This window comes from Eucyclogobius newberryi, unplaced genomic scaffold (assembly GCF_026437365.1).
Source record: "Eucyclogobius newberryi isolate DKJ021-1_F unplaced genomic scaffold, fEucNew1.0.hap1 SCAF_7, whole genome shotgun sequence".
Taxonomy (NCBI): Eukaryota; Metazoa; Chordata; class Actinopteri; order Gobiiformes; family Gobiidae; genus Eucyclogobius; species Eucyclogobius newberryi.
Window position 1 is genome coordinate 534,041 of NW_027316389.1, and position 22,503 is coordinate 556,543.

A 22,503-nucleotide genomic window follows, 5' to 3' on the forward strand; every position below is an offset into this window, starting at 1 on the left:
TGGCGATGAGGGCGGTGTCGCCGTGGCGATGAGGGCGGTGTCGCCGTGACGATGAGGGCGGTGTCGTCGTGACGATGAGGGCGGTGTCGTCGTGACGATGAGGGCGGTGTCGTCGTGACGATGAGGGCGGTGTCGCCGTGGCGATGAGGGCGGTGTCGCCGTGGCGATGAGGGCGGTGTCGCCGTGGCGATGAGGGCGTGTCGCCGTGGCGATGATGGCGGTGTCGCCGTGACGATGAGGGCGGTGTCGTGACGATGAGGGCGGTGTCGTCGTGGCGATGAGGGCGGTGTCGCCGTGGCGATGAGGGCGGTGTCGCCGTGGCGATGAGGGCGGTGTCGTCGTGACGATGAGGGCGGTGTCGTGACGATGAGGGCGGTGTCGTCGTGGCGATGAGGGCGGTGTCGCCGTGGCGATGAGGGCGGTGTCGCCGTGGCGATGAGGGCGGTGTCGCCGTGGCGATGAGGGCGGTGTCGCCGTGACGATGAGGGCGGTGTCGTGACGATGAGGGCGGTGTCGTCGTGACGATGAGGGCGGTGTCGTCGTGACGATGAGGGCGGTGTCGTCGTGACGATGAGGGCGGTGTCGTCGTGGCGATGAGGGCGGTGTCGCCGTGGCGATGAGGGCGGTGTCGCCGTGGCGATGAGGGCGGTGTCGCCGTGACGATGAGGGCGGTGTCGTGACGATGAGGGCGGTGTCGCCGTGGCGATGAGGGCGGTGTCGTGACGATGAGGGCGGTGTCGTCGTGGCGATGAGGGCGGTGTCGTGACGATGAGGGCGGTGTCGTCGTGACGATGAGGGCGGTGTCGTCGTGGCGATGAGGGCGGTGTCGCCGTGGCGATGAGGGCGGTGTCGCCGTGGCGAAGAGGGCGGTGTCGCCGTGGCGATGAGGGCGGTGTCGCCGTGGCGAAGAGGGCGGTGTCGCCGTGGCGAAGAGGGCGGTGTCGCCGTGGCGATGAGGGCGGTGTCGCCGTGGCGATGAGGGCGGTGTCGCCGTGACGATGAGGGCGGTGTCGCCGTGACGATGAGGGCGGTGTCGCCGTGGCGATGAGGGCGGTGTCGCCGTGGCGATGAGGGCGGTGTCGTGACGATGAGGACGGTGTCGCCGTGACGATGAGGGCGATGTCGCCGTGGCGATGAGGGCGGTTTCGCCGAGGCGATGAGGGCGGTGTCGCCGCGGCGATGATGGCGGTGTCGCCGCGGCGATGATGGCGGTGTCGCCGTGGCGATGAGGGCGGTGTCGTCGTGACGATGAGGGCGGTGTCGTCGTGACGATGAGGGCGGTGTCGCCTTGGCGATGAGAGCGGTGTCGCCGTGACGATGAGGGCGGTGTCGCCGTGACGATGAGGGCGGTGTCGTCGTGGCGATGAGGGCGGTGTCGCCTTGGCGATGAGGGCGGTGTCGCCGTGGCGATGAGGGCGGTGTCGCCGTGGCGATGAGGGCGGTGTCGTCGTGACGATGAGGGCGGTGTCGCCGTGACGATGAGGGCGGTGTCGCCGTGGCGATGAGAGCGGTGGCGATGAGGGCGGTGTCGTCGTGACGATGAGGGCGGTGTCGCCGTGACGATGAGGGCGGTGTCGCCGTGACGATGAGGGTGGTGCCGTCCACAAACTTGATCAGGGAGAAGAGTAGGGGGGAAAGTACACAGCCCTGTGGAGCTCCTGTGCTGATGTCTTGTTAGACGCCGTAACCCCAGAGGATTGTGGGCAGACTTCAGCACCTTGAGCTCTTGAGAGGAGACATAATGAACCTCTCTCGCAGTTGGAGCTTCTGCACTCTGGGAGGCGCTATAGAGTTTCAATGGCAACAAAGTCTGTTTTAGACAAATATTCTGTCCCCTTTGCTGTGGACGTCCTGCAGCTGACCTACACTGTGCTGTGGACGTCCTGCAGCTGACCTACACTGTGCTGTGGACGTCCTGCAGCTGACCTACACTGTGCTGTGGACGTCCTGCAGCTGACCTACACTGTGCTGTGGACGTCCTGCAGCTGACCTACACTGTGCTGTGGACGTCCTGCAGCTGACCTACACTGTGCTGTGGACGTCCTGCAGCTGACCTACACTGTGCTGTGGACGTCCTGCAGCTGACCTACACTGTGCTGTGGACGTCCTGCAGCTGACCTACACTGTGCTGTGGACGTCCTGCAGCTGACCTACACTGTGCTGTGGACGTCCTGCAGCTGACCTACAGGAAGGACCTGATGTTCTAGAACGTTCTGCTTCTGTTCATGTCTTATGCCGTTTGATCTGGTGCTGAGCTAAAGCTTTATATTTATGTGTCACTTTCACAGGACTCTTTTGTGTACATGTATGTGTACTTTTACTTAAGTACCCGCTGGTCTCACGTCTGTGTCTGTGTCTCAGGAGGTTCTGGACATCGCTCGCCTCCTGCTGGTGGAGCTCGGTCAGCACACGGACTGTGAGATCGAGGAAAAGAAATCCAAACTGTTGCAGCTCAAAACTGTCCTGGAAATGTAGGTTTTTCACACGTTTGCGCCGCCGTTGTACGATGTTGAATAAAGTTTTACAGAGTTTTACAAATCTCACTAAAAATCTCACTAAACTAACAATATTCAATAAAAAAATCTCAAAATGTTTTAAAAAAGCATATTGGCATTGACAGTGCACTATTAATATAGAAACTTGGCTATATTCCGATAAATAAATAAAAGTACATTTCACAGAACCATGGTTACATCCTAACTGTTTTAGTGCTGTAAACCATGCAGAACCTAAAGCTAACGTTAGCATCGCACAAAGCTAACAAGCGCCCATAGATGTATATGGTTTGCAGCTAATGTTGGACGAATGCTAAGCTAACCATAGAGAGTGAATGGAATGCGGCTAGCAGCGAGTTAGCGTGGCTAGCACCGAGTTCGTGTTCTTCTTTTTGTAGCTTTATATCCATGAACTCTACATCCTGATGATCTGCTGTTTATGCTTTTCTGTCCTGATGTTGTGATATTTTCTTCTCTCTCCTCATCCTGTTCCTCCACGTTCTCCTCGTTCCTCCATGCTTCTCCACGTTCTCCTCGTTCCTCCATGCTTCTCCACGTTCTCCTCGTTTCTCCACGTTCTCCTCGTTCCTCCATGCTTCTCCACGTTCTCCTCGTTCCTCCATGCTTCTCCACGTTCTCCTCGTTCCTCCATGCTTCTCCACGTTCTCCTCGTTCCTCCATGCTTCTCCACGTTCTCCTCGTTCCTCCATGCTTCTCCACGTTCTCCTCGTTCCTCCATGCTTCTCCACGTTCTCCTCGTTCCTCCATGCTTCTCCACGTTCTCCTCGTTCCTCCATGCTTCTCCACGTTCTCCTCGTTCCTCCATGCTTCTCCACGTTCTCCTCGTTCCTCCATGCTTCTCCACGTTCTCCTCGTTCCTCCATGCTTCTCCACGTTCTCCTCGTTCCTCCATGCTTCTCCACGTTCTCCTCGTTCCTCCATGCTTCTCCACGTTCTCCTCGTTCCTCCATGCTTCTCCACGTTCTCCTCGTTCCTCCATGCTTCTCCACGTTCTCCTCGTTCCTCCATGCTTCTCCACGTTCTCCTCTTTCCTCCATGCTTCTCCACGTTCTCCTCGTTCCTCCATGCTTCTCCACGTTCTCCTCGTTCCTCCATGCTTCTCCACGTTCTCCTCGTTCCTCCATGCTTCTCCACGTTCTCCTCGTTCCTCCATGCTTCTCCACGTTCTCCTCTTTCCTCCATGCTTCTCCACGTTCTCCTCGTTCCTCCATGCTTCTCCACGTTCTCCTCGTTCCTCCATGCTTCTCCACGTTCTCCTCGTTCCTCCATGCTTCTCCACGTTCTCCTCGTTCCTCCATGCTTCTCCACGTTCTCCTCGTTCCTCCATGCTTCTCCACGTTCCCCTCGTTCCTCCATGCTTCTCCACGTTCTCCTCGTTCCTCCATGCTTCTCCACGTTCTCCTCGTTCCTCCATGCTTCTCCACGTTCTCCTCGTTCCTCCATGCTTCTCCACGTTCTCCTCGTTCCTCCATGCTTCTCCACGTTCTCCTCGTTCCTCCATGCTTCTCCACGTTCTCCTCGTTCCTCCATGCTTCTCCACGTTCTCCTCGTTCCTCCATGCTTCTCCACGTTCTCCTCGTTCCTCCATGCTTCTCCACGTTCTCCTCGTTCCTCCATGCTTCTCCACGTTCTCCTCGTTCCTCCATGCTTCTCCACGTTCTCCTCGTTCCTCCATGCTTCTCCACGTTCTCCTCGTTCCTCCATGCTTCTCCACGTTCTCCTCGTTCCTCCATGCTTCTCCACGTTCTCCTCGTTCCTCCATGCTTCTCCACGTTCTCCTCGTTCCTCCATGCTTCTCCACGTTCTCCTCGTTCCTCCATGCTTCTCCACGTTCTCCTCGTTCCTCCATGCTTCTCCACGTTCTCCTCGTTCCTCCATGCTTCTCCACGTTCTCCTCGTTCCTGTGCATTCACCGTGTTCTTCTGTGTCTCTGAAGGGAATCCAGTCTGACTGATTCTCAGTACGTCTGATCTCTGAACTTCTTCAAATGTTTTTAGCATGAAACCTTTCAGTTGATCCTCTTCTTTAGAGTGTTTGTTTGGGTGCAGGCCTTTCAGCTGTCATATAAACACTAACCCTGGGTGAACCTTTCAGCTGTCATATAAACACTAACCCTGGGTGAACCTTTCAGCTGTCATATAAACACTAACCCTGGGTGAACCTTTCAGCTGTCATATAAACACTAACCCTGGGTGAACCTTTCAGCTGTCATATAAACACTAACCCTGGGTGAACCTTTCAGCTGTCATATAAACACTAACCCTGGGTGAACCTTTCAGCTGTCATATAAACACTAACCCTGGGTGAACCTTTCAGCTGTCATATAAACACTAACCCTGGGTGAACCTTTCAGCTGTCATATAAACACTAACCCTGGGTGAACCTTTCAGCTGTCATATAAACACTAACCCTGGGTGAACCTTTCAGCTGTCATATACACCCTGGGTGAACCTTTCAGCTGTTGAGTGTGGTGTTGTGTGAGGTGTGGTTTTGTGTGTTGTGTGTGGTGTTGTGTGTGGTTTTGTGTGTTGTGTGAGGTGGTGTGAGGTGTTGTGTGTGGTTTTGTGTGTTGTGTGAGGTGGTGTGAGGTGTTGTGTGTGGTGTGGTGTTGTGTGTTGTGTGTGGTGAGGTGTTGTGTGTTGTGTGAGGTGGTGTGAGGTGTTGTGTGTGGTTTTGTGTGTTGTGTGAGGTGGTGTGAGGTGTTGTGTGTTGTGTGAGGTGGTGTGAGGTGTTGTGTGTTGTGTGAGGTGGTGTGAGGTGTTGTGTGTGGTGTGAGGTATTGTGTGAGGTGTTGTGTGTTGTGTGTGGTGTTGTGTGTTGTGTGAGGTGGTGTGAGGTGTTGTGTGTTGTGTGTCGTGTGAGGTGTGGTGTTGTGTGTTGTGTGAGGTGTTGTGTGAGGTGGTGTGAGGTGTTGTGTGTTGTGTGAGGTGTGGTGTTGTGTGAGGTGTTGTGTGTTGTGTGAGGTGTGGTGTTGTGTGAGGTGGTGTGAGGTGTTGTGTGGTGTTGTGTGTTGTGTGAGGTGGTGTGAGGTGTGGTGTGTTGTGTGAGGTGGTGTGAGGTGTTGTGTGGTGTTGTGTGTTGTGTGAGGTGGTGTGAGGTGTGGTGTGTTGTGTGAGGTGGTGTGAGGTGTTGTGTGTGGAGTGAGGTGGTGTGAGGTGTTGTGTGTTGTGTGTCGTGTGAGGTGTGGTGTTGTGTGTTGTGTGAGGTGTTGTGTGAGGTGGTGTGAGGTGTTGTGTGTTGTGTGAGGTGGTGTGAGGTGTTGTGTGTGGAGTGAGGTGGTGTGAGGTGTTGTGTGGTGTTGTGTGTTGTGTGAGGTGGTGTGAGGTGTTGTGTGTGGAGTGAGGTGGTGTGAGGTGTTGTGTGTGGTGTGGTGTGAGGTGTTGTGTGTGGTGTGGTGTGAGGTGTTGTGTGTGGTGTGGTGTGAGGTGTTGTGTGTGGTGTGGTGTGAGGTGTTGTGTGTGGTGTGGTGTTGTGTGTTGTGTGAGGTGGTGTGAGGTGTTGTGTGTGGTGTGAGGTGGTGTGAGGTGTTGTGTGTGGTGTGAGGTGTTGTGTGGTGTTGTGTGTTGTGTGAGGTGTTGTGTGGTGTTGTGTGTTGTGTGAGGTGGTGTGAGGTGTTGTGTGAGGTGGTGTGAGGTGTTGTGTGGTGTTGTGTGTTGTGTGAGGTGGTGTGAGGTGGTGTGAGGTGTGGTGTGTTGTGTGGTGTGAGGTGTTGTGTGTGGTGTGGTGTGAGGTGTTGTGTGTGGTGTGGTGTGAGGTGTTGTGTGTGGTGTGGTGTGAGGTGTTGTGTGTGGTGTGGTGTGAGGTGTTGTGTGTGGTGTGGTGTGAGGTGTTGTGTGTGGTGTGGTGTGAGGTGTTGTGTGTGGTGTGGTGTTGTGTGTTGTGTGAGGTGGTGTGAGGTGTTGTGTGTGGTGTGGTGTGAGGTGTTGTGTGTGGTGTGGTGTGAGGTGTTGTGTGTGGTGTGGTGTGAGGTGTTGTGTGTGGTGTGGTGTGAGGTGTTGTGTGTGGTGTGGTGTTGTGTGTTGTGTGAGGTGGTGTGAGGTGTTGTGTGTGGTGTGAGGTGGTGTGAGGTGTTGTGTGTGGTGTGAGGTGTTGTGTGGTGTTGTGTGTTGTGTGAGGTGTTGTGTGGTGTTGTGTGTTGTGTGAGGTGGTGTGAGGTGTTGTGTGAGGTGGTGTGAGGTGTTGTGTGGTGTTGTGTGTTGTGTGAGGTGGTGTGAGGTGGTGTGAGGTGTGGTGTGTTGTGTGGTGTGAGGTGTTGTGTGTGGTGTGGTGTGAGGTGTTGTGTGTGGTGTGGTGTGAGGTGTTGTGTGTGGTGTGGTGTGAGGTGTTGTGTGTGGTGTGGTGTGAGGTGTTGTGTGTGGTGTGGTGTGAGGTGTTGTGTGTGGTGTGGTGTTGTGTGTTGTGTGAGGTGATGTGAGGTGTTGTGTGTTGTGTGAGGTGGTGTGAGGTGTTGTGTGTTGTGTGGTGTGGTGTGAGGTGTTGTGTGTTGTGTGAGGTGGTGTGAGGTGTTGTGTGTTGTGTGGTGTGGTGTGAGGTGTTGTACAGGACGTGAAAGAACTGCACACACACCACACATGGTAGACACAGAGTGTTTGTGTTGAAGGTACGGACACTTCTCTGGGATCAATCGGAAGGTGCAGCTGACGTATCTGAGGACTGGGAAACCACAGGCGTCCAGCGGAGAAGAAGGTGAAGGAGGTGATGGAGGTGAAGGGGTGAAGGAGGTGACAGAGGTGAAGGAGGTGAAGGAGGTGACGGGGGGTGAAGGAGGTGACGGAGGTGAGGGAGGTGACTGAGGTGACTGAGGTGAAGGAGGTGACGGAGGTGACGGAGGTGAAGGAGGTGACGGAGGTGACTGAGGTGACGGAGGTGACGGAGGTGAAGGAGGTGACGGAGGTGATGGAGGTGACTGAGGTGACTGAGGTGAAGGAGGTGACGGAGGTGACGGAGGTGACGGAGGTGAAGGAGGTGACTGAGGTGACGGAGGTGACGGAGGTGAAGGAGGTGACGGAGGTGAAGGAGGTGAAGGAGGTGACGGAGGTGAAGGAGGTGAAGGAGGTGATGGAGGTGAAGGAGGTGATGGAGGTGAAGGAGGTGATGGAGGTGAAGGAGGTGAAGGAGATGGAGGTGAAGGAGATGATGGAGGTGAAGGGGGTGAAGGAGATGAAAGGGGTGAAGGAGGTGAAGGAGGTGACGGGGGGTGAAGGAGGTGACGGAGGTGAGGGAGGTGACTGAGGTGACTGAGGTGAAGGAGGTGACGGAGGTGACGGAGGTGAAGGAGGTGACGGAGGTGACTGAGGTGACGGAGGTGAAGGAGGTGACGGAGGTGATGGAGGTGACTGAGGTGACTGAGGTGAAGGAGGTGACGGAGGTGACGGAGGTGATGGAGGTGAAGGAGGTGATGGAGGTGAAGGAGGTGATGGAGGTGAAGAAGGAGATGGAGGTGAAGGAGATGATGGAGGTGAAGGGGGTGAAGGAGATGAAAGGGGTGAAGGAGGTGACGGGGGGTGAAGGAGGTGACGGAGGTGAGGGAGGTGACGGGGTGAAGGAGTGAAGGGGTGAAGGAGGTGAAGGAGGTGAGAGATGGAGGTGACGGAGGTGAAAGAGATGAAGGGGGTGAAGGAGGTGACGGAGGTGAAGGAGGTGACGGGGGGTGAAGGAGGTGACGGAGGTGAGGGAGGTGACTGAGGTGACTGAGGTGAAGGAGGTGACGGAGGTGACGGAGGTGAAGGAGGTGACGGAGGTGACTGAGGTGACGGAGGTGAAGGAGGTGACGGAGGTGATGGAGGTGACTGAGGTGACTGAGGTGAAGGAGGTGACGGAGGTGACGGAGGTGACGGAGGTGAAGGAGGTGACTGAGGTGACGGAGGTGACGGAGGTGAAGGAGGTGACGGAGGTGAAGGAGGTGAAGGAGGTGACGGAGGTGAAGGAGGTGATGGAGGTGAAGGAGGTGATGGAGGTGAAGGAGGTGATGGAGGTGAAGGAGGTGAAGGAGATGGAGGTGAAGGAGATGATGGAGGTGAAGGGGGTGAAGGAGATGAAAGGGGTGAAGGAGGTGACGGGGGGTGAAGGAGGTGACGGAGGTGAGGGAGGTGACTGAGGTGACTGAGGTGAAGGAGGTGACGGAGGTGAAGGAGGTGACGGAGGTGACTGAGGTGACGGAGGTGAAGGAGGTGACGGAGGTGATGGAGGTGACTGAGGTGACTGAGGTGAAGGAGGTGACGGAGGTGACGGAGGTGATGGAGGTGAAGGAGGTGATGGAGGTGAAGGAGGTGATGGAGGTGAAGGAGGTGAAGGAGATGGAGGTGAAGGAGATGATGGAGGTGAAGGGGGTGAAGGAGATGAAAGGGGTGAAGGAGGTGACGGGGGGTGAAGGAGGTGACGGAGGTGAGGGAGGTGACGGGGTGAAGGAGTGAAGGGGTGAAGGAGGTGAAGGAGGTGAGAGATGGAGGTGACGGAGGTGAAAGAGATGAAGGGGGTGAAGGAGGTGACGGAGGTGAAGGAGGTGAAAGAGATGAAAGGGGTGAAGGAGGTGAAGGAGGTGACGGGGGGTGAAGGAGGTGACGGAGGTGAGGGAGGTGACGGGGTGAAGGAGTGAAGGGGTGAAGGAGGTGAAGGAGGTGAGAGATGGAGGTGACGGAGGTGAAAGAGATGAAGGGGGTGAAGGAGGTGACGGAGGTGAAAGAGATGAAAGGGGTGAAGGAGGTGAAGGAGTTGACGGGGGGTGAAGGAGGTGACGGAGGTGAGGGAGGTGACGGGGTGAAGGAGTGAAGGGGTGAAGGAGGTGAAGGAGGTGAGAGATGGAGGTGACGGAGTTGAAGGGGGTGACGGAGGTGAAGGAGGTGACGGAGGTGAAGGGGGTGACGGAGGTGATGGAGGTGAAGAAGGTGAAGGAGGTGAAAGAGATGGAGGTGACGGAGGTGACGGAGGTGATGGAGGTGACGGAGGTGACGGAGGTGAAGGAGGTGACGGAGGTGACTGAGGTGACTGAGGTGACTGAGGTGACGGAGGTGAAGGAGGTGACGGAGGTGAAGGAGGTGACGGAGGTGACGGAGGTGACTGAGGTGACGGAGGTGAAGGAGGTGAAGGAGGTGAAGGAGGTGACGGAGGTGAAGGAGGTGATGGAGGTGAAGGAGGTGATGGAGGTGATGGAGGTGAAGGAGGTGATGGAGGTGAAGGAGGTGAAGGAGATGGAGGTGAAGGAGATGATGGAGGTGAAGGGGTTGAAGGAGATGAAAGGGGTGAAGGAGGTGAAGGAGGTGAGAGATGGAGGTGACGGAGGTGAAAGAGATGAAGGGGGTGAAGGAGGTGACGGAGGTGAAAGAGATGAAAGGGGTGAAGGAGGTGAAGGAGGTGACGGGGGGTGAAGGAGGTGACGGAGGTGAGGGAGGTGACGGGGTGAAGGAGTGAAGGGGTGAAGGAGGTGAAGGAGGTGAGAGATGGAGGTGACGGAGTTGAAGGGGGTGACGGAGGTGAAGGAGGTGACGGAGGTGAAGGGGGTGACGGAGGTGATGGAGGTGAAGAAGGTGAAGGAGGTGAAAGAGATGGAGGTGACGGAGGTGATGGAGGTGACGGAGGTGAAGGAGGTGACGGAGGTGATGGAGGTGACTGAGGTGACTGAGGTGACTGAGGTGACTGAGGTGACGGAGGTGAAGGAGGTGACGGAGGTGACGGAGGTGAAGGAGGTGACGGAGGTGACGGAGGTGAAGGAGGTGACGGAGGTGACGGAGGTGACGGAGGTGAAGGAGGTGAAGGAGGTGACGGAGGTGAAGGAGGTGAAGGAGGTGATGGAGGTGAAGGAGGTGATGGAGGTGATGGAGGTGAAGGAGGTGATGGAGGTGAAGGAGGTGAAGGAGATGGAGGTGAAGGAGATGATGGAGGTGAAGGAGAAGGAGATGATGGAGGTGAAGGAGAAGGAGGTGATGGAGGTGAAGGAGATGGAGGTGAAGGAGGTGAAGGAGATGGAGGTGATGGAGGTGAAGGAGGTGATGGAGGTGACGGAGGTGACGGAGGTGACGGAGGTGAAGGAGGTGACGGAGGTGAAGGAGGTGATGGAGGTGACTGAGGTGACTGAGGTGACGGAGGTGACGGAGGTGACGGAGGTGAAGGAGGTGACGGAGGTGAAGGAGGTGAAGAAGGTGAAGGAGGTGACGGAGGTGAAGGAGGTGACGGAGGTGACGGAGGTGAAGGAGGTGAAGGAGGTGACGGAGGTGAAGGAGGTGAAGGAGGTGACGGAGGTGAAGGAGGTGAAGGAGGTGACGGAGGTGAAGGAGGTGAAGGAGGTGAAGGAGGTGAAGGAGGTGACGGAGGTGAAGGAGGTGAAGGAGGTGACGGGGGGTGAAGGAGGTGACGGAGGTGAGGGAGGTGACGGGGTGAAGGAGTGAAGGGGTGAAGGAGGTGAAGGAGGTGAGAGATGGAGGTGACGGAGTTGAAGGGGGTGACGGAGGTGAAGGAGGTGACGGAGGTGAAGGGGGTGACGGAGGTGATGGAGGTGAAGAAGGTGAAGGAGGTGAAAGAGATGGAGGTGACGGAGGTGATGGAGGTGACGGAGGTGAAGGAGGTGACGGAGGTGATGGAGGTGACGGAGGTGACTGAGGTGACTGAGGTGACGGAGGTGAAGGAGGTGACGGAGGTGACGGAGGTGAAGGAGGTGACGGAGGTGACTGAGGTGACGGAGGTGACGGAGGTGAAGGAGGTGAAGGAGGTGACGGAGGTGAAGGAGGTGAAGGAGGTGATGGAGGTGAAGGAGGTGATGGAGGTGAAGGAGGTGATGGAGGTGATGGAGGTGAAGGAGATGGAGGTGAAGGAGATGATGGAGGTGAAGGAGATGGAGGTGAAGGAGGTGAAGGAGATGGAGGTGATGGAGGTGAAGGAGGTGATGGAGGTGACGGAGGTGAAGGAGGTGACGGAGGTGAAGGAGGTGACGGAGGTGAAGGAGGTGAAGGAGGTGACGGAGGTGACTGAGGTGACTGAGGTGACGGAGGTGACGGAGGTGAAGGAGGTGAAGGAGGTGACGGAGGTGAAGAAGGTGAAGGAGGTGACGGAGGTGAAGGAGGTGAAGGAGGTGACGGAGGTGACGGAGGTGAAGGAGGTGAAGGAGGTGAAGGAGGTGAAGGAGGTGACGGAGGTGAAGGAGGTGAAGGAGGTGAAGGAGGTGACGGAGGTGAAGGAGGTGAAGGAGGTGACGGAGGTGAAGGAGGTGAAGGAGGTGACGGAGGTGAAGGAGGTGACAGTCCAGTTGATCCTGGCTGTGTGTGTGGCTGTGTGGGGCGTGGCTGTGTGCGTGGCTGTGTGGGGCGTGGCTGTGTGTGTGGCTGTGTGGGGCGTGGCTGTGTGCGTGGCTGTGTGCGTGGCTGTGAGGGGCGTGGCTGTGTGTGGCTGTGAGGGGCGTGGCTGTGTGGGGCGTGGCTGTGTGGGGCGTGGCTGTGTGCGTGGCTGTGAGGGGCGTGGCTGTGTGGGGCGTGGCTGTGTGGGGCGTGGCTGTGTGGGGCGTGGCTGTGTGGGGCGTGGCTGTGTGGGGCGTGGCTGTGTGCGTGGCTGTGTGCGTGGCTGTGTGCGTGGCTGTGTGCGTGGCTGTGTGCGTGGCTGTGTGCGTGGCTGTGTGCGTGGCTGTGTGGGGCGTGGCTGTGTGGGGCGTGGCTGTGTGGGGCGTGGCTGTGTGCGTGGCTGTGTGTGTGGCTGTGTGGGGCGTGGCTGTGTGCGTGGCTGTGTGGGGCGTGGCTGTGTGGGGCGTGGCTGTGTGTGTGGCTGTGTGGGGCGTGGCTGTGTGCGTGGCTGTGTGCGTGGCTGTGTGTGTGGCTGTGAGGGGCGTGGCTGTGTGCGTGGCTGTGAGGGGCGTGGCTGTGTGCGTGGCTGTGTGGGGCGTGGCTGTGTGGGGCGTGGCTGTGTGCGTGGCTGTGTGCGTGGCTGTGTGGGGCGTGGCTGTGTGGGGCGTGGCTGTGTGGGGCGTGGCTGTGTGGGGCGTGGCTGTGTGGGGCGTGGCTGTGTGGGGCGTGGCTGTGTGCGTGGCTGTGTGGGGCGTGGCTGTGTGCGTGGCTGTGTGCGTGGCTGTGTGGGGCGTGGCTGTGTGCGTGGCTGTGTGGGGCGTGGCTGTGTGCGTGGCTGTGTGGGGCGTGGCTGTGTGCGTGGCTGTGTGGGGCGTGGCTGTGTGCGTGGCTGTGTGTGTGGCTGTGTGGGGCGTGGCTGTGTGCGTGGCTGTGTGGGGCGTGGCTGTGTGCGTGGCTGTGTGTTGCTGTGAGGGGCGTGGCTGTGTGTGGCTGTGTGCGTGGCTGTGAGGGGCGTGGCTGTGTGCGTGGCTGTGAGGGGCGTGGCTGTGAGGGGCGTGGCTGTGTGGGGCGTGGCTGTGTGGGGCGTGGCTGTGTGCGTGGCTGTGTGGGGCGTGGCTGTGTGGGGCGTGGCTGTGTGGGGCGTGGCTGTGTGGGGCGTGGCTGTGTGTGTGGCTGTGGGGCGTGGCTGTGTGGGGCGTGGCTGTGTGGGGCGTGGCTGTGTGCGTGGCTGTGTGCGTGGCTGTGTGGGGCGTGGCTGTGTGCGTGGCTGTGTGGGGCGTGGCTGTGTGCGTGGCTGTGAGGGGCGTGGCTGTGAGGGGCGTGGCTGTGTGTGGCTGTGTGCGTGGCTGTGAGGGGCGTGGCTGTGTGTGTGGCTGTGTGGGGCGTGGCTGTGTGGGGCGTGGCTGTGTGCGTGGCTGTGTGGGGCGTGGCTGTGTGCGTGGCTGTGTGGGGCGTGGCTGTGTGCGTGGCTGTGTGGGGCGTGGCTGTGTGCGTGGCTGTGTGCGTGGCTGTGTGGGGCGTGGCTGTGTGCGTGGCTGTGTGGGGCGTGGCTGTGTGCGTGGCTGTGTGTGTGGCTGTGTGGGGCGTGGCTGTGTGCGTGGCTGTGTGGGTGGCTGTGAGGGGCGTGGCTGTGTGTGGCTGTGAGGGGCGTGGCTGTGAGGGGCGTGGCTGTGTGGGGCGTGGCTGTGTGGGGCGTGGCTGTGTGGGGCGTGGCTGTGTGGGGCGTGGCTGTGAGGGGCGTGGCTGTGTGGGGCGTGGCTGTGTGGGGCGTGGCTGTGTGCGTGGCTGTGTGGGGCGTGGCTGTGTGGGGCGTGGCTGTGTGGGGCGTGGCTGTGTGCGTGGCTGTGTGGGGCGTGGCTGTGTGGGGCGTGGCTGTGTGGGGCGTGGCTGTGTGGGGCGTGGCTGTGTGCGTGGCTGTGTGGGGCGTGGCTGTGTGGGGCGTGGCTGTGTGCGTGGCTGTGTGCGTGGCTGTGTGGGGCGTGGCTGTGTGCGTGGCTGTGTGCGTGGCTGTGTGGGGCGTGGCTGTGTGCGTGGCTGTGTGTGTGGCTGTGTGGGGCGTGGCTGTGTGGGGCGTGGCTGTGTGCGTGGCTGTGAGGGGCGTGGCTGTGAGGGGCGTGGCTGTGTGTGGCTGTGTGCGTGGCTGTGAGGGGCGTGGCTGTGAGGGGCGTGGCTGTGTGCGTGGCTGTGAGGGGCGTGGCTGTGTGGGGCGTGGCTGTGTGGGGCGTGGCTGTGTGGGGCGTGGCTGTGTGCGTGGCTGTGTGGGGCATGGCTGTGTGGGGCGTGGCTGTGTGGGGCGTGGCTGTGTGCGTGGCTGTGTGGCTGTGTGGGGTGTGGCTGTGTGCGTGGCTGTGTGGGGCGTGGCTGTGTGTGGCTGTGAGGGGCGTGGCTGTGAGGGGCGTGGCTGTGTGGGGCGTGGCTGTGTGGGGCGTGGCTGTATGGGGCGTGGCTGTGTGCGTGGCTGTGAGGGGCGTGGCTGTGAGGGGCGTGGCTGTGTGGGGCGTGGCTGTGTGGGGCGTGGCTGTGTGCGTGGCTGTGTGGGGCGTGGCTGTGTGGGGCGTGGCTGTGTGGGGCGTGGCTGTGTGCGTGGCTGTGTGCGTGGCTTTGTGGGGCGTGGCTGTGTGCGTGGCTGTGTGGGGCGTGGCTGTGTGCGTGGCTGTGTGTGTGGCTGTGTGGGGCGTGGCTGTGTGCGTGGCTGTGTGGGGCGTGGCTGTGTGCGTGGCTGTGTGGGGCGTGGCTGTGTGGGGCGTGGCTGTGTGCGTGGCTGTGTGCGTGGCTGTGTGTGTGGCTGTGAGGGGCGTGGCTGTGTGTGGCTGTGAGGGGCGTGGCTGTGAGGGGCGTGGCTGTGTGGGGCGTGGCTGTGTGCGTGGCTGTGTGGGGCGTGGCTGTGTGCGTGGCTGTGTGTGTGGCTGTGTGGGGCGTGGCTGTGTGCGTGGCTGTGTGGGGCGTGTGCGTGGCTGTGGGCGTGGCTGTGTGCGTGGCTGTGTGGGGCGTGGCTGTGTGCGTGGCTGTGGGCGTGGCTGTGTGGGGCGTGGCTGTGTGCGTGGCTGTGTGCGTGCCTGTGTGCGTGGCTGTGTGCGTGGCTGTGTGGGGCGTGGCTGTGTGCGTGGCTGTGTGGGGCGTGGCTGTGTGCGTGGCTGTGTGGGGCGTGGCTGTGTGCGTGGCTGTGTGCGTGGCTGTGTGTGTGGCTGTGTGGGGCGTGGCTGTGTGCGTGGCTGTGTGGGGCGTGGCTGTGTGCGTGGCTGTGGGCGTGGCTGTGTGCGTGGCTGTGTGGGGCGTGGCTGTGGGCGTGGCTGTGTGGGGCGTGGCTGTGTGCGTGGCTGTGTGCGTGCCTGTGTGCGTGGCTGTGTGCGTGGCTGTGTGGGGCGTGGCTGTGTGCGTGGCTGTGTGGGGCGTGGCTGTGTGCGTGGCTGTGTGGGGCGTGGCTGTGTGCGTGGCTGTGTGCGTGGCTGTGTGCGTGGCTGTGTGGGGCGTGGCTGTGTGCGTGGCTGTGTGGGGCGTGGCTGTGTGGGGCGTGGCTGTGTGCGTGGCTGTGTGGGGCGTGGCTGTGTGCGTGGCTGTGTGTGTGGCTGTGTGGGGCGTGGCTGTGTGCGTGGCTGTGTGGGGCGTGGCTGTGTGCGTGGCTGTGTGGGGCGTGGCTGTGTGCGTGGCTGTGTGGGGCGTGGCTGTGTGCGTGGCTGTGTGGGGCGTGGCTGTGTGCGTGGCTGTGTGCGTGGCTGTGTGCGTGGCTGTGTGGGGCGTGGCTGTGTGCGTGGCTGTGTGGGGCGTGGCTGTGTGGGGCGTGGCTGTGTGCGTGGCTGTGTGGGGCGTGGCTGTGTGCGTGGCTGTGTGTGTGGCTGTGTGTGTGGCTGTGAGGGGCGTGGCTGTGAGGGGCTGTGTGCGTGGCTGTGTGGGGCGTGGCTGTGTGCGTGGCTGTGTGGGGCGTGGCTGTGTGCGTGGCTGTGTGGGGCGTGGCTGTGTGCGTGGCTGTGTGCGTGGCTGTGTGCGTGGCTGTGTGGGGCGTGGCTGTGTGCGTGGCTGTGTGGGGCGTGGCTGTGTGCGTGGCTGTGTGGGGCGTGGCTGTGTGCGTGGCTGTGTGTGTGGCTGTGTGTGTGGCTGTGTGTGTGGCTGTGTGTGTGGCTGTGTGTGTGGCTGTGAGGGGCGTGGCTGTGAGGGGCGTGGCTAAAGCCTCCACGCTGCGTTTGAACCAAAAGAACCTGTTTGTGGAGATTCCTTCTTTAAACTGAAATGGAAGTTTAGATTAAGATTCAACCTTCCAGTCGTAAATAATAGTGTGTTGAAACCCTGGAGACGCCCGGGGCATTCTGATGCTAATCAGGTACTCAGTGAGGAGGGAGCCAAAGTCAGGTTACAATAGGAGGCTGATGGCCCCTCCAAGAGCCCATAGTAAACAAAGATGAGCAGTCTCGGATGAAACAAAAAACCCTCTTATTGGAAGGTCCCGCCCTATAGGAGGGGCTTACAGAGGAGGGGCTTACAGAGGAGGGGCTTACAGAGGAGGGGCTTACAGAGGAGGGGCTTACAGAGGAGGGGCTTACAGAGGAGGGTAAACATCTGAGTTCCCAGACACTGGGGGCGCTAGCGTCATGTTTAAGCTAGCAGTACCGCTAGCGACATGTTTAAGCTAGCAGTACCGCTAGCGACATGTTTAAGCTAGCAGGACCCTCTCAGATGTTTGACCCATGGTTCTCTCCCTGTTCCTCTCAGACTGTCATAAAGAAGGACCATCGCTGCTGCTGGTGCTGAAATGGGGCGGAGAACTGACCCCAGCAGGACGAGTCCAGGCCGAGGAGCTGGGACGGGCCTTTCGCTGCATGTACCCGGGAGGACAAGGTACGGGAGGGCATCTGACTCACTGTACTCACAGGGAGGGCATCTGACTCACTGCACTCACAGGGAGGGCATCTGACTCACTGCACTCTCACAGGGAGGGCATCTGACTCACTGCACTCACAGGGAGGGCATCTGACTCACAGGGAGGGCATCTGACTCACTGTACTCACAGGGAGGGCATCTGACTCACTGCACTCACAGGGAGGGCATCTGACTCACAGGGAGGGCATCTGACTCACAGGGAGGGCATCTGACTCACTGCACTCACAGGGAGGGCATCTGACTCACAGGGAGGGCATCTGACTCACTGCACTCACAGGGAGGGCATCTGACTCACAGGGAGGGCATCTGACTCACAGGGAGGGCATCTGACTCACAGGGAGGGCATCTGACTCACAGGGAGGGCATCTGACTCACAGGGAGGGCATCTGACCCAAAGGGAGGAGCTTCTTTAACGTTGTGTTTTTTTGTCGCGGTTACATTTCGGTGAAAAGCCGGTAACCGCCGTCTCCATGGAAACGAGTCTCCGATCGGTAAGCCCCGCCTCTGCTCTGATCGGCCGCTGTGATTTGGTTTGAATCAGTGATGACATGGCGCTGTGTGATTGGCCACTGTCTGCCCTTGTGGACACACCCCCTCCCATCATGCCCCGCCTCTTCCTCTCCTCTGCTGCAGTTCCTCCTGTGTCCACTTGGGGAGGCTCTAATCCTGGTCATATGACGTGTGTGCTGCCTTCTGATTGGACGATATTAGCATGTGACACATGGACAAACTGTCTAAAATCCTCTGCCAATCAGAATCAGGCCTCACTTCACTGTGATAGGTTCAGAACCAGAATCTGGGTCAGTCCTGGTTTAGACCTGGTTTAGACCTGGTTTAGACCTGGTTTAGACCTGGTTTAGACCTGGTTTAGACCTGGTTTAGACCTGGTTTAGACCTGGTTTAGACCTGGTTTAGACCTGGTTTAGACCTGGTTTAGACCTGGTTTAGTCCTGGTTTAGACCTGGTTTAGACCTGGTTTAGACCTGGTTTAGACCTGGTTTAGACCTGGTTTAGACCCTGTGTGTGATCAGTGAAGGAGACGCCGACAGAATCTGGGCCCCGATCAAAACCGCTCGTCTGGTCCTCACCCAGACTCTGCCCCCGGTCTGACCCCGGTCTGCCCCCGGTCTGACCCCGGTCTGCCCCCGGTCTGACCCCGGTCTGCCCCCGGTCTGACCCCGGTCTGGTTCTAGGGGACTACGCGGGCTTCCCAGGCTGTGGTCTCCTCAGACTCCACAGCACGTACAGACACGACCTGAAGATCTACGCCTCAGACGAAGGACGAGTCCAGATGACGGCCGCCGCCTTCGCCAAAGTAAGACCCGTTTAAGGCCCGTTTGAGGTCCGTTTGAGGTCCGTTTGAGGCCCGTTTAAGGCCCGTTTGAGGTCCGTTTGAGGTCCGTTTGAGGCCCGTTTGAGGTCCGTTTAAGGCCCGTTTGAGGTCCGTTTGAGGTCCGTTTGAGGCCCGTTTGAGGTCCGTTTGAGGTCCGTTTGAGGTCCGTTTGAGGCCCGTTTAAGGCCCGTTTGAGGTCCGTTTGAGGTCCGTTTGAGGTCCGTTTAAGGCCCGTTTGAGGTCCGTTTCAGGTCCGTTTGAGGTCCGTTTGAGGTCCGTTTAAGGCCCGTTTGAGGTCCGTTTCAGGTCCGTTTGAGGTCCGTTTGAGGTCCGTTTAAGGTCCGTTTGAGGTCCGTTTGAGGTCCGTTTCGGTTTGAGGTCCGTTTGAGGTCCGTTTGAGGTCCGTTTGAGGTCCGTTTAAGGCCCGTTTGAGGTCCGTTTCAGGTCCGTTTGAGGTCCGTTTGAGGTCCGTTTAAGGTCCGTTTAAGGCCCGTTTGAGGTCTTTTTAAGGCCCGTTTGAGGCCCGTTTAAGGTCCGTTTGAGGTCCGTTTAAGGCCCATTTGAGGTCCGTTTAAGGCCCGTTTGAGGTCTTTTTAAGGCCCGTTTGAGGCCCGTTTGAGGTCTTTTTAAGGCCCGTTTGAGGTCCGTTTAAGGTCCGTTTGAGGTCCGTTTGAGGTCCGTTTGAGGTCCGTTTAAGGCCCGTTTGAGGTCCGTTTCAGGTCCGTTTGAGGTCCGTTTGAGGTCCGTTTAAGGTCCGTTTGAGGTCCGTTTGAGGTCCGTTTCGGTTTGAGGTCCGTTTGAGGTCCGTTTGAGGTCCGTTTGAGGTCCGTTTAAGGCCCGTTTGAGGTCCGTTTCAGGTCCGTTTGAGGTCCGTTTGAGGTCCGTTTAAGGTCCGTTTAAGGCCCGTTTGAGGTCTTTTTAAGGCCCGTTTGAGGCCCGTTTAAGGTCCGTTTGAGGTCCGTTTAAGGCCCATTTGAGGTCCGTTTAAGGCCCGTTTGAGGTCTTTTTAAGGCCCGTTTGAGGCCCGTTTGAGGTCTTTTTAAGGCCCGTTTGAGGTCCGTTTAAGGTCCGTTTGAGGTCCGTTTGAGGTCCGTTTGAGGCCCGTTTAAGGCCCGTTTGAGGTCCGTTTGAGGTCCGTTTGAGGTCCGTTTAAGGTCCGTTTGAGGTCCGTTTGAGGTCCGTTTGAGGTCCGTTTCAGGTCCGTTTGAGGTCCGTTTGAGGTCCGTTTAAGGTCCGTTTGAGGTCCGTTTGAGGTCCGTTTAAGGCCCGTTTGAGGCCCGTTTGAGGTCCGTTTGAGGTCCGTTTGAGGTCCGTTTAAGGCCCGTTTCAGGTCCGTTTCAGGTCCGTTTGAGGTCCGTTTGAGGTCCGTTTAAGGTCCGTTTGAGGTCCGTTTGAGGTCCGTTTCGGTTTGAGGTCCGTTTGAGGTCCGTTTGAGGTCCGTTTGAGGTCCGTTTAAGGCCCGTTTGAGGTCCGTTTCAGGTCCGTTTGAGGTCCGTTTGAGGTCCGTTTAAGGTCCGTTTAAGGCCCGTTTGAGGTCTTTTTAAGGCCCGTTTGAGGCCCGTTTAAGGTCCGTTTGAGGTCCGTTTAAGGCCCATTTGAGGTCCGTTTAAGGCCCGTTTGAGGTCTTTTTAAGGCCCGTTTGAGGCCCGTTTGAGGTCTTTTTAAGGCCCGTTTGAGGTCCGTTTAAGGTCCGTTTGAGGTCCGTTTGAGGTCCGTTTGAGGTCCGTTTAAGGCCCGTTTGAGGTCCGTTTCAGGTCCGTTTGAGGTCCGTTTGAGGTCCGTTTAAGGTCCGTTTGAGGTCCGTTTGAGGTCCGTTTCGGTTTGAGGTCCGTTTGAGGTCCGTTTGAGGTCCGTTTGAGGTCCGTTTAAGGCCCGTTTGAGGTCCGTTTCAGGTCCGTTTGAGGTCCGTTTGAGGTCCGTTTAAGGTCCGTTTAAGGCCCGTTTGAGGTCTTTTTAAGGCCCGTTTGAGGCCCGTTTAAGGTCCGTTTGAGGTCCGTTTAAGGCCCATTTGAGGTCCGTTTAAGGCCCGTTTGAGGTCTTTTTAAGGCCCGTTTGAGGCCCGTTTGAGGTCTTTTTAAGGCCCGTTTGAGGTCCGTTTAAGGTCCGTTTGAGGTCCGTTTGAGGTCCGTTTGAGGCCCGTTTAAGGCCCGTTTGAGGTCCGTTTGAGGTCCGTTTGAGGTCCGTTTAAGGTCCGTTTGAGGTCCGTTTGAGGTCCGTTTGAGGTCCGTTTCAGGTCCGTTTGAGGTCCGTTTGAGGTCCGTTTAAGGTCCGTTTGAGGTCCGTTTGAGGTCCGTTTAAGGCCCGTTTGAGGCCCGTTTGAGGTCCGTTTGAGGTCCGTTTGAGGTCCGTTTAAGGCCCGTTTCAGGTCCGTTTGAGGTCCGTTTGAGGTCCGTTTGAGGTCCGTTTAAGGTCCGTTTGAGGTCCGTTTGAGGTCCGTTTCGGTTTGAGGTCCGTTTGAGGTCCGTTTGAGGTCCGTTTGAGGTCCGTTTAAGGCCCGTTTGAGGTCCGTTTCAGGTCCGTTTGAGGTCCGTTTAAGGTCCGTTTAAGGCCCGTTTGAGGTCTTTTTAAGGCCCGTTTGAGGCCCGTTTAAGGTCCGTTTGAGGTCCGTTTAAGGCCCATTTGAGGTCCGTTTAAGGCCCGTTTGAGGTCTTTTTAAGGCCCGTTTGAGGCCCGTTTGAGGTCTTTTTAAGGCCCGTTTGAGGTCCGTTTAAGGTCCGTTTGAGGTCCGTTTGAGGTCCGTTTGAGGCCCGTTTAAGGCCCGTTTGAGGCCCGTTTGAGGTCCGTTTGAGGTCCGTTTGAGGTCCGTTTGAGGTCCGTTTAAGGTCCGTTTGAGGTCCGTTTGAGGTCCGTTTCAGGTCCGTTTGAGGTCCGTTTAAGGTCCGTTTGAGGTCCGTTTCAGGTCCGTTTGAGGTCCGTTTAAGGTCCGTTTGAGGTCCGTTTGAGGCCCGTTTGAGGTCCGTTTCAGGTCCGTTTGAGGTCCGTTTAAGGTCCGTTTGAGGTCCGTTTGAGGTCCGTTTGAGGTCCGTTTGAGGTCCGTTTAAGGTCCGTTTGAGGTCCGTTTGAGGTCCGTTTGAGGTCCGTTTGAGGTCCGTTTGAGGTCCGTTTGAGGCCCGTTTAAGGCCCGTTTGAGGTCCGTTTGAGGTCCGTTTGAGGTCCGTTTGAGGTCCGTTTCAGGTCCGTTTGAGGTCCGTTTGAGGCCCGTTTAAGGCCCGTTTGAGGTCCGTTTCAGGTCCGTTTGAGGTCCGTTTAAGGTCCGTTTGAGGTCCGTTTCAGGTCCGTTTGAGGTCCGTTTGAGGTCCGTTTCAGGTCCGTTTGAGGTCCGTTTGAGGCCCGTTTAAGGCCCGTTTGAGGTCCGTTTGAGGTCCGTTTCAGGTCCGTTTGAGGTCCGTTTGAGGTCCGTTTGAGGTCCGTTTCAGGTCCGTTTGAGGTCCGTTTGAGGTCCGTTTAAGGTCCGTTTGAGGTCCGTTTGAGGTCCGTTTGAGGTCCGTTTAAGGTCCGTTTGAGGTCCGTTTGAGGTCCGTTTGAGGCCCGTTTGAGGCCCGTTTAAGGTCCGTTTGAGGTCCGTTTGAGGTCCGTTTAAGGTCCGTTTGAGGTCCGTTTGAGGTCCGTTTGAGGCCCGTTTAAGGTCCGTTTGAGGTCCGTTTAAGGTCCGTTTGAGGTCCGTTTGAGGTCCGTTTGAGGTCCGTTTGAGGTCCGTTTGAGGCCCGTTTAAGGCCCGTTTGAGGTCCGTTTGAGGTCCGTTTAAGGTCCGTTTGAGGTCCGTTTCAGGTCCGTTTGAGGTCCGTTTGAGGTCCGTTTAAGGTCCGTTTGAGGTCCGTTTGAGGCCCATTTGAGGTCCGTTTAAGGCCCGTTTGAGGTCTTTTTAAGGCCCGTTTAAGGTCCGTTTAAGGCCCATTTGAGGTCCGTTTAAGGCCCGTTTGAGGCCCGTTTGAGGTCTTTTTAAGGCCCGTTTGAGGCCCGTTTGAGGTCTTTTTAAGGCCCGTTTGAGGCCCGTTTGAGGTCTTTTTAAGGCCCGTTTGAGGCCCGTTTAAGGTCCGTTTAAGGCCCGTTTGAGGCCCGTTTAAGGCCCGTTTGAGACTTGTTTAAGACCTGCTGAAGACCTTGTTTAGTCCAGATGACGGCTTGTGTCAGACCCAGTTGTGTCTCTTTCAGGGTCTTCTCGCTCTGGAAGGAGAGCTGACTCCCATCCTGGTCCAGATGGTGAAAAGTGCCAACATGAACGGACTCCTGGACTCGGACTGTCTCTCGGACTCTCAAAACCGGATCAAGACCAGACTCCACGAGATCCTGCAGCAAGACCAGGACTTTGGACCCGAACACTACCAGAAGGTGAGACCAGGACCAGGACCAGGACCAGGACCAGCACAGCACAGGACAGGACAGGACAGGACACAGGACAGGACACAGGACAGGACACAGGACAGGACACAGGACAGGACACAGGACAGGACACAGGACAGGACAGGACAGGACACAGGACAGGACAGGACAGGACAGGACACAGGACAGGACAGGACAG

General features: G+C 58.2%; 1 protein-coding gene across 8 annotated transcripts in view; it reads left to right on the forward strand.

Annotated features, from left to right (window-relative positions):
• Positions 1–22,503, forward strand: part of LOC140348657 (inositol hexakisphosphate and diphosphoinositol-pentakisphosphate kinase 1-like) — a 109,486-nt gene that overhangs the window by 27,965 nt on the left and 59,018 nt on the right. For 4 of the 8 annotated variants that reach the window (XM_072434656.1, XM_072434661.1, XM_072434662.1 and 1 more), the window contains exons 11-17: positions 2,362–2,471; positions 4,453–4,476; positions 7,117–7,202; positions 16,484–16,609; positions 17,104–17,142; positions 17,845–17,966; positions 22,137–22,313. In XM_072434656.1, the coding sequence (XP_072290757.1) occupies positions 2,362–2,471; positions 4,453–4,476; positions 7,117–7,202; positions 16,484–16,609; positions 17,104–17,142; positions 17,845–17,966; positions 22,137–22,313 (684 nt within the window). The remainder of the gene's footprint in view (positions 1–2,361; positions 2,472–4,452; positions 4,477–7,116; positions 7,203–16,483; positions 16,610–17,103; positions 17,143–17,844; positions 17,967–22,136; positions 22,314–22,503) is intronic. The other 4 variants (XM_072434659.1, XM_072434664.1, XM_072434658.1 and 1 more) reach the window with 3 other exon arrangements.